General features: G+C 44.3%; 1 protein-coding gene across 1 annotated transcript in view; it reads left to right on the top strand.

Annotated features, from left to right (window-relative positions):
- Window positions 1-2395: 2395 nt before the first annotated feature.
- The window catches only part of LOC138288122 (transmembrane protein 53-like), a 107340-nt gene continuing 98778 nt past the window's right edge, over window positions 2396-10957 (top strand). The window contains exon 1 of the mRNA XM_069229379.1: window positions 2396-2626. Coding sequence (XP_069085480.1) covers window positions 2495-2626 — 132 coding nt within the window. The 5' untranslated portion in view covers window positions 2396-2494. The remainder of the gene's footprint in view (window positions 2627-10957) is intronic.

Below are 10957 nucleotides of genomic sequence, written 5' to 3'. Positions count from 1 at the left end.
AGGTCCTGGGACAAATGAGATAGGCGTGGTTAAAGCCCGCAGAATAGATTACAACAGGTCGAAAAGCAGCGATTCTACACTGCTATGCTTGACTTAAACAAATGGCCCACAGAAGGCACAGAGACACCAGCCCATTGCCCAATGCCCAACTGCCTGCTTTGCCAGTCCGCCCCTGCAAGGAGGCTATGCTCTAGGAAAGGGACAAAAACCAAAATCACAAGGATTGACAAATCAAACAAGTCTCTCCTATGCGGGGGTGTTGCCTTTGTCATTATTTTGTACCCATGTTTTACATCAGTGCAGCTGCTGTGCAGCATTGTTGAAAGTTATGAAGTGGGCAGCCCTGGCCATAGCACTTTTTTTTATTGCTGGTGGGAGGGAGATACGGCAGGGTTGGAGGCAATATGGACAATGGAGGGTGTGGAAAACAACATGGCTGGTCCTGGTCACGTCACAGTGCATTTTTTATTGCTGTGTGGGAGGCAACACAGAGAGAAGTTTGGGGGTCAAGAGGGAGAGCGGGTGGCGTGGTCAACACAGAGGGAGTGGGGCAAAAAGTGCTATGACGAGGACATCTTTATCAACATCATATTGCTTTTTTTGTTTGTTTTGATGGGTGTAGAGGCAACACGGACAATAGAGGGAGGGACAACAGACAGTGGAGGGAGGGGTAGCAGACAACAGAGATAGGGGGTAGGCAAAATGGAGAACAGAGAGAGGGAGGTAAGGTGGGCACTGGCAACACAGCCAACAGAGGGAGGGCAGGTGAGTGCAGACATCAAGGACAATGGAAAGAAGGAGGGCGGATGGGCATAGGGAACGTGGACAATTGAAGAAGAGAGGGAAGGTGAGCGCATACAACATAAACAATGGAAGGAGGGCGCGGGGCAAGCAACACGGACACCTGAAGGAGGGGGGGGCAAGCAACATGGACAACACAAGGAGGGAGGGTGGGGGCAAGGAATACAGAAACCACAAGGAGGGCGGTGGGGCAAGAAAATCCAACAATGGAAGGAGGGAGGGTCGGAGCAGGCGGAGTACACAACACCGACAACAGAAGGAGAGAGGACAAGTGATGGAAAGCAACATGGACAACAGGAGGAGGGAGGGTTGGTGAAGGTGGGAGCATGCAACACGGAAAACAGAAGGAGGGCTGGTGAGGGCAAGAAACATGGATAAAGAAAAGAGGGGGCTGCAAGGGAAGGAAAGCTTCATGGACAATCACAGGATGGAGTGCAAGAGGAACACGGAGGGGGAGTAGTAAACGAGGAAGACAGCTGAAAAACATGCACTCCCCTAGAGTGCTTAAATAGAAAGAAGTAGCACCTAAATAAATGAGCGCTAGAAGGACACAAGTATTATGTCTATGCTCTACACAAAGCAGAAGGAATTCTACAACAGTGGACTAATAAGAAACAAGCAAATAAGAGTGACAATGAGCCAACCAATGGGCCACACCTAAGTCCACTGTTAGAAATCAGTACGTCTCACAAGAGACAGTGCAAGTGCTCATTGTCAAGGCATAAAAATGCAATCCGTATAAGAAGCAACCGAGTCACAAGAGACTTTAGCTTACAGTAGGCGAGTCCTAAAAATGTCCCAGAAGGGGATGACCTAATCACAAACATTATGCACAATAGTCAGCCCTGCCAAGTGTGACGCATCTAGCTTAGAACAGCATTTCCGGTCATTTACGTGCATTACCGCAATGCCTGAGATTGTCACGCAAGTCCTTAAATGCGGTAAAACCTTCTTGCTCCAGTTTTTCACTTTGCTAGGTGAGCACCGAGTAGTATGTATCAAAGGCCAGAAGGTAGCGCTGGTGTACAAAGGGAAGTATAAGATTCTCGCTATTATTACGTCTTCATCGCTATATTGCTTGCAAGAAATAGTCACTCATAGTCGTTGAAATGCCACTTATAATTACACCGAAATTTGGAAAATGTCACAAATAGCAGCAATACGAAACCTTGGCAGCTATGAATACTATGCTTTGAAATGTATCACAAAAATGCCTTTGATTTCATGTCATTCTTGATAACTATCTGATTAAAAAATATAAATAACTTTAAGAATGCACAGCTTCCTACACAATATCTCTATTCCTAAATTAATGTTTAATTGAAAGTAGCACCCAAGCTGAGCGGCTCTATAGGAGGGCGGCTTTTCTCTGCGAAGGGAGCCCAAGTGACTTCGATTGGTCAATGGAAGGTGGCCACGTGCTAGGCTTTCCGTAACCTAAGCAGGCTAAACGTTTTATAAACATAAGAAAGCGATGTGAAAATACTGTGAAGAGCACGCCCCACATAACTCGCCGCAGGCAGCAGCCTTAAGTCACAACACCCACTCCCCGGGTCGGGGGTGTTTTGGGAGGGGCTTGTGGGGCGTCACCTTCCTCTTCCTCCTCCTCCCGGGCTTCCTCTATCCCGTCCTACGCACAAACAACTAGTGTAGGGAGCAGGCCGTTTTCCGAGGCTGTGCTTGGACATTACACATGATCTCTCGGTTGGTGCGGGTAACGTGGAGCCGGCGGATGGCAGACCTTTTGCCGAAGACGCCCCGGGGATATATGGTGGACCAGAACCGGGGTGTGCCAAACCCGTTGCCAGCACTGAGCAGCAGCAGGGTGAGTAGTGCGTACCTGAGTCCCACCCGTAAGCGGGTACCCGTGGCTCTATTCATTATTTTGTCGCATATAGTAATCGCGTTTTCGGTGTCAGTTCCTAGTACAGAGGACTCGGCGCTACGCCTGCGCCCTTTTGAGTGATCTGGTTTAAACGCGTTTTAACAATGCTTTAAGTTTATTATTTTATTTTCGCAATTTTATATAGTGCCGACCTGACCGGAGTCATCAGAGCGCTTTATCAACGCACAGTGTACAAGGGTGACATAAATATTATTAGAACTCGGGCGTGTATGTCAATGTGTGTATACGGGAATTACCACAAGAGACTATTACAATAATAAGGCGGTGGATATGGACAGTTAAACGAAGCAGATCATGTCGCACTGGAGAAAGTAAATGTCTGGTCGGGGGTGAAAAATTGGGATGCTAAGTGGGATGGAAAAGTTGGGGGTGGGCTTATAGAAGGCCTGTGGCCAAAGAAGCATAATTACAATTGTCAGGTATGCCTCCATCGCTTTGCTGAGAGGCCAGGATTTGGGTATGCAAGTAGTAATTAACATTTGTGACCCACTGACAGGGACTGTGAGAACTGCCTTTTGCTTCATTTACAGAGCTCTCACCACCAGTAAATCATAAAAACCCACACAAACCCGAACTCACTCAGACATCTGGAGGTTACTCAGTTCACAATGTGCACTATGTGAGAATCAGGGCCCAAGTCCTAAAAAAAAAAAAAGTGGGGGGACTAACCAAGTTAGGCAGTATGCAAGTGACATTATGGTGCATGACATCGTACGTGAAATCACAACCTATGAGCTCACAGGAAGTGATATCACAAAAAGTGACATCAGATCTTAGACCTCACACACATGTTTACCAGGTCTATCATGGGTACATTTGAGCGTATTACAATATTTAACAAATTAGATTTTGTGTCAGGGTTGTGCCAAAAAACGGACACAAAACTGGACCTCTATAATACCTATCTAGGTCGAACGTAGGCAGCGATGTCTGCAAGACATGTATTCAGCCTGTGGGCTTTTAACCACGCCCACTCTTGCCATTCATGCTTTGTTGTGCTTGTCTTAAATGGTTCCTTTTTAGTGGTACATTTTTCTAAATGTCCCTCACTCTGTGTGCTTAGTTCCTTTCCAAGCGATTTCACTAAGAGAACATTTTTGCTGGCCATCACACTATATCACTCTTCCTCCTGTTATAGCATGTGATGGCCCTCCTCCCGTCTGATGGCTGCTTCTTCTTGTTAAACACAGCAATCCAAATGTTCAGCATGTTCCTGTGCACAACACACAATCTCTCATTATGTCTCCCATCGCACAAATGTCTTTACATACCTGCATATGACTAACCCTCTGTATACTTCACACACCGTCCTGTACCCTAACACACATCCTATCTCCCTTGCATATTTTACAGGTAATGCAGCCAAATAGCCTCAAACTTGATAGGTTTGATGTAATCTTTTTTTCTAACTAAAGGGGAGTTTACCTCATGCAAAGATACAGTTATGAACTGCATTAATCTGCTGGGCTATGTTGCTAAAATTAGAAACTGGGATATGTCTAATAAATGGACTCAGGTTCGCAAGCCTTTCCGAGCCTCTGACGTTTTGAGTCATCTTTCTGTGTTTCTCAGATCACTTTTAGTGAGGCAGTGTTAATGAATGGTTACACTTGTCAATGCTAACTTTAACAAATATTTTAAACACCATTAAAAGGGTGAGTTTAATGTATAAACAAGCATTCACTCCTTCCTATTTCTGTTTATTTTAATGAGTGGAATGGTTTGACGGGTTGCTAATGTTCCCAATGCTTTCACACTGTCTTTTGGTTTATGTTGGCCATTTGTGTTAATGTATCACTAGACGAGCCTGTGACCAATGACTCCAATTGTAGCTGCACTGTTTAGTCCTTAATCCTTCTGAGGTCGGAAAAAGGAGCACCATTGAGTACAGAGAATCTGTCGTCACCGTCAACATCCTAAGTGTGCCATACAGCAGTACAGTTCCCAAGTCACTCTCATTGCATATCCACTCACATTCAGTCAGTCTGACTTTTTAAGCAATTTGCATTCTGGGATCTGTAATGTTGCTGTCCCCACGTGTCAAACTGCAAGTCACTATGTAGCAAGTGTTATTGGCTGATAGGACATGAATGGCTAGAAAGCCTTGTTCGCGGCAATATGCTCAGAATTTTAAGGTACCATTCTCATCCATCGAGACAGGTACTTTTTATGTGTCGTCTGTGATGTTGGTTTGTGTAGGTCCTCCACCTTTGCTGTTCATCACACTCCACCCCCTAGGTAAAGCCTGCTCTCCCTGTTCCCTTTCTTGTCACATAAGCAAAAGCTGAGCCACAGCCGACTGTCCAGGTGAAAGGCTCGGGCAGCTGCACACTGGTGGTGGGAGGATGGGTTGAGTTATTATGTCTAAATCAGGAAGAAAAATGCGTATTGCAACAAAAGTGGTAAACTAAAAGTTATGTATGTGGAAGGCCATGCCAAACATTACCCGTACCATGATATGCCATACCATATCGTACTATACCACTCAATGACAGCCCATACCATGACAGCTCATTTCATGCCACACCATACCATACAATGACAAGCCAGTCCACCAAAAAGCTTACCATACTATATAATGACAAGGATACCATACAATGCCATATTATACAATGATAGGCCATACTGTACTATACAATAACAGGCTACCCCATACTGTATTATACCATACCGTACCATAGAATACAGTGAAAAGCTATTCCATGCCATACTATCCAATGACAGGCCATACCATACTATACAACATTGCTAAAAAAGAAATTGACAACGCCTATCGCTTTCGCAAAGGCGAGACCTATTGGCATTGCCAATGCTTGTTTAAAACCCTGCTGCAAAGAAATTGGCAACAAGGAGTAAGGTGGCAGTACATCCGTTCTTAATTGGTTGCAAAGTCTGCATTTTAAAAGATCTTTCTCTGCCACCTAAATTTCAGGGTATGATGATCATGGTAAGATAATTATGGAGGTTAACGTGTTTGCTGGAGAGATATGTGTTTTGTGTAGTCCCAATTTTGAGCCAGAGTAGAATAGAGGGTTAATTTGTGTCCTGCAGAGCACATTATGTAACACAGAGATAACATATTTTCATTTTACATCAATGAGTAAGTGGGTTACTGCTTTTAACACAGGGATCCTATTGTTACTTGCAGTTTCAAAAATTGTAATCCTTCTAATATAACACAGTGAGCTATAAAGGACATATTATTCCTGCACCTTGTAACCCTCAATGTCTGATTCAACACATCCTACACATTGATTTACACACACATGATTTATTGTCAGTGTTTAATGTGTTCGTGTTATGTAAAGTGCTCTGACACCCTGCATGGGGATGAGTAGCGCTATAAAAGAAATAAAAACAAAATAGTGGCATTTAAATTATTTGTGTCAATAGTGGGACAGACCAACACATCTGACATTCTTACAGTGCACGCGTATCTCTTATATACAGGGACTGAACAATGTCAAAAGCCTGCCTCGCTTAAGTGGTAGGCTGTGTATGTTTGTTTCCCCCCCATTATATTTAGGTTTGAAGCTCTCAATTGTTTCCATCCAGGATACTCCAAGAAAAGAAGATCTGATGGCCCCTTAATTTCAGCCTTTGTTATGAGCCCAGCGGGAATCTGATAAGCCCCTCCCCACCTGCATGTTGCTACTCAGAACAAAAGCGGATAACATGCAGGTGCTGCTGAATGTGACCCTTTGCCTGAAAACTACTTTGGGTCAAGTTTAGCATATTTATCTCGGCCCAACTACTTGACAGGGTAGACAGTGTCCACCCTGTGAAAAGAGTAGGTAGATGCAGTCCACCCACCTGTACTTTCAACTTGAGCCCTAGCAAGAGTCATCTGTTGCATGAAGGAAAATACAGAAATACAACTTGAAAAAAAGAAAATAGTCTTAGGGAAATCAAAACGTGAAATATAAACTGTGATTGGTGACTTGGAAGCCCTCAAGGGTTTTTTACAGTCATTGTTGAGAAATTAATCAGTCTTTTTGCCAGTAAAGTACATGAATATACTGAGAGGTTCTGACTAGTTTCAAAGTAGGTTTTTTAATTAGACCTGGCAGGACCCAACACACTTATAGCTCTGCTGCCTAGCGCGTTGAAAGATGAAGCACTATTGAGGGATCTGGAAGTCGGATGCTATAAGTAGAAATTGAAATATATGGGAATTTTCTCTAGGTACTAGTGGGGAATGAGCGCAGTACTGTTCTAGTGCTCAATGCATGGACGAGCCCGGTATGCAAACTCATTGGTGGGACGCAGGTCATATGAGCCAATTTAAAATGTAAGTTGTATAGAACTGCAGGTAGTAATGGGCTGCAGCAGGTCTATCCACTTGTGAAATCGATGCAATTCAATCCATTTTAAGATTGCACACTGAATTTATTCTCATTGCCAAATCTTTTCTCCTGCCCTCTCTGCACAAATACTGCCCTCTCTGTGTTCCATGTCCCATCTACTCACACACTACTTCTCTGCCCCTTAACCTCTTTAAAAACGCACCTCTATGCTTCTCGCTACTTCTGCTCACACACAGCCCCTCTGCTCCCTGTTCCATTTGCCTCTACAATGTCCTCTCTGCCGATTTGCTCACTGGCTCTCTGCTTCATGCGCCCTATTCTACCTGTCAAAAGATATATGTTCATTTTTTGAGGAATTTAATTGATCACAAGGGATAGCACAGGTTACAGGTTTCATTGGTTACCTCCAAAGCTGCTATTTGCAGTGCCTTGCCTAATCAATGTTAAAATGGCAATCGAAGGTTAAAGAGCGTTGAAGTACAGACACATGGCTACTGTAGATTGTTCTAATGATGAAGATAGAAGAACCAGTAGGAGTAAATCAAGGCATACTGTCTCTCCAGTTCCTACAAATCCTGATAAACCTGAACATATATCTGTGGCTGAAGTACAAAAGACGGTAAAATGTGCGGATGTGAAGGCAATAATAGCAGCTGAAAGAGTTAAACAAAGGCATGTAGACGCCAGTACTCGAAAGAAGAAAGGGACTTGGAATCTGGTTCTTCACTGGAAGGACTGGTTCTTCTTGCCACCCTGATGGGATGTACACTGGTAAACCCAGAAGAATGTATGCCGTGGATCATGAAGACAAACACAGTATTGTGAGGGGAAAAAAAAAGATGCTGGGAACAGTTTAGCATTAGGAGCAGGGGTGTATGCAGCATACCCTGCAAATCTTTGGTGAAGCACGTGAAGTTCCTGGCAGGAGCATTGTACGAAGGATAAGATCTTCTAGTACAAACGGAGTAGCAAGTTCGTTTTCTATAAGCTATTGCTTGTGATGGGATCAAGGCGTCTGCTGTGACCTCTGGAGCTTCTTTGCTATCCTGAAGGCACATGTGGATTAGCTACTGACAAGCAGATTCTGCAGGGAAGTCAGATTTTCTAAAGATTCCCTTATTAGTCATTAAACATTTAGGAGGCCAGTTAGAACAAATGGCCACGAAAGTATTGAAAGACAAAGCATACTTTTACCTTATAAAAAAGAGCCTTCTGGTTCTTCCTACTCTGGTGCTTTGGAATCAAGCAAGAATTTCTGCGAATATTCCAAGTCATACAGGAGAAAGCCGTTTTAACCCAGGAAATTGGCGAAGAATAGTACCGCCCAATGCTGTTATATTCATAATAAACTGCAGCATTCCTGCCCAATGCAGAGTGCTGGAGGTTGGAGAGGTAGTTCGCGGGTACACCCAAGGCTTTGTAGCTTACTGGATGGCAGAAGTCTCAAACCATTGGGTGTTGGAGGTGGTTTGAGTAGGCTGTATTCTAGACTGTCTCTCGGTGCCTCAAAGTATGCCTCTTCCCAGAACATGGATAAGGCCCACGCTTTAAAAGGCGGTGAGAAGGCTGTCATACAGAAGAAAGCAGTGATTCATGCTCTATTGGTAGAAGAGGGGAGGGGGTATCTATTTTACTCTGTTTCTAGGTGAAACGCTTACAAGAGGCTATTATCCAGCACTGAATGTAAAGAATGTCCACAGCTGAGTTTAGCCATCTTATTTCAAGATGGACTGTCTGAGAGAATAAGGGCCAGATGTAGGTAGCCTTTTGCACGCCGCAAACTGCGAAAAAGCAGTTTGCGACGTGCAAAAGCCCAAACGCGAAGCACAACCGCAAATTGCGAGTCGGTACTGACTCGCAATTTGAGGCTGCGACTCGCAAATAGGAAGGGGTGTTCCCATCCTATTTGCGACCGCATCGCCGTGCTGAGTTGCTTTGTGACCGCGAATGCGGTCGCAAACCAACTCGCAGTTACCATCCACTTGAAGTGGATGGTAACTCATTCGCAAAAGGGAAGGGATCCCCATGAGACCCCTTTGTGAATGCCTAAAAAAATATTTTGCCTGCTCTGAAAAAACCGAAACCAAATGGTTTCGGAAGTTTTTCTTTTTGCAGCTCGTTTTCCTTTAAGGAAAACGGGCTGCAAAAAGAAAAAAAAAACTGCTTTATTAAAACAGCAGTCACAGACATGGTGGTCTGCTGTCTCCAGCAGGCCACCATCCCTGTGAGTGCATGGACTCGCTATGGGGTCGCAAACTGCAACCCACCTCATTAATATTCATGAGGTGGGTCTTTGCGACCCCATAGCGAGTCGCAGAAGGTGTCTGAGACACCTTTCTGCATTTTGTTTTGCGAGTTGCAATTTGCGAGTCGCTATGACTCGCAAATTGCAAGTCGCAAATTTCTACCTACCTACATCTGGCCCTAAGTTCCAAGGGCCTCTGAGGCGAAATCTTTTAAATCCTCGCTCTTCAGGATGCCTGTCTTCATCTGCAATGCATCAGATCCATCAGAAAAATCTTCAGTGAATGTCATAATTTCCAATCCTGTGTCCTGCAGTTGGGCCTCAAATCGGGATCCCTGATCCTATTTGCACTAAAAGAGAATATCTATATATCTCTGAGAATTGCTTAGTGGGAAATGGCAGACTTCCACAGCAGATGGTACCTTTGAAAGGTCCACGCGGCTTTACATGGACACCCGCCAGCACAAAAACCTCCACTATTATTATATTATTCAGCCTGACGCTGGCGGTAAGTTTGTATAGTCTAATTTAATAGCTCAAATAAAACAAGCAGTTGTGTATTATTGCAGTGAGAAAGCACACCTGGCCCTCGGCCCACAGATAAACTACAACAGAGTCATCAAACATTACAAGATTCATGTGTAAACAGAAAAAAAAAATGATACTGTCCTCAAACTTGGCAGAGCCTACTATATATTCCGTGTACATGGATTCAAGCATCTGTTAAGGTCTGGTTTATAGGACTGAACAGCCTCTGGGGTGTGCCCTAGTTAATACCTTCACATTTAGCTTCTTGCCACATTTGCACAGAAGGCACCAACATGCGCGTGCATGCGAAGTTTGTGCTGCTGAAGTCTCCACTGAAGGGCTCAACGGTGTCTAGGAATGGCCTCCTCTTGTAAGCTAGTGTTGTACTGTCGGAGGCCGGACAGTTTTCTAGGAGATCAGCTCTTTAAGTGGCCGTGGTTTCTGTTCCGATTCTGTGTACACCACCTGTCACCCGCAAAGTTTGCTTCTGGATTCCTCTCTCTAACACCTTGTCACTCTCGTCGGAACGGGGCGTGAGCCAGGATAGGACTGACCAATAGTGTGTACTCTATAAATGACCAGTGATATTGGGCCTTCTGGGGCGGGCCTGCCGTCCCTTGCCAGGAATGGCACTGCCACAGTGTGAAGGAGACAAAAGAAAATAGGAGAGATGAGGGGCCAGCGCGTTCAGAGTAACACTAGGAATGGGAGGCCGAAGGACCAGGGTGTCTGACAGTGAGTGGTCAGGCATGTAAACACAGATACGAGGTTCCTCACCCAGCTCCTCTAACTAATGGGTCACCAGACAGAGATTGCTGATTGGCACTTGGAGAAAAAGAAAAGTAGAAATACTTCGGAATTACCTTCACTTATGAACTAATAACCTAGCTGCCAGATTTATTTTCTCATTATTTGTGACATTTCCGTGCTTTCGGTGTGCTTGTGTGACATTTTACTGCCTTAGATGCTACACTTTATCACAAGTACACAAAGCAGTTGTTTCTGTATCTTGGGAGATAAATGGAAGAATCTATACGAGACGTGTAATGTTAGGGTCTAGAAAAAGTTTTAAATGTGACCATCCGGTGAATTATGTCTCAATTGACCTTAAAACCCCAGCACACATAATCAAACATAAATTCTAGAATGCCAGTGAATGAAGATTGTTAT

Source organism: Pleurodeles waltl, chromosome 4_1 (genome assembly GCF_031143425.1).
Source record: "Pleurodeles waltl isolate 20211129_DDA chromosome 4_1, aPleWal1.hap1.20221129, whole genome shotgun sequence".
Taxonomy (NCBI): Eukaryota; Metazoa; Chordata; class Amphibia; order Caudata; family Salamandridae; genus Pleurodeles; species Pleurodeles waltl.
Note: the sequence above shows the minus strand (reverse complement) of the source record. Positions and strands in the feature narration are given on the sequence as shown.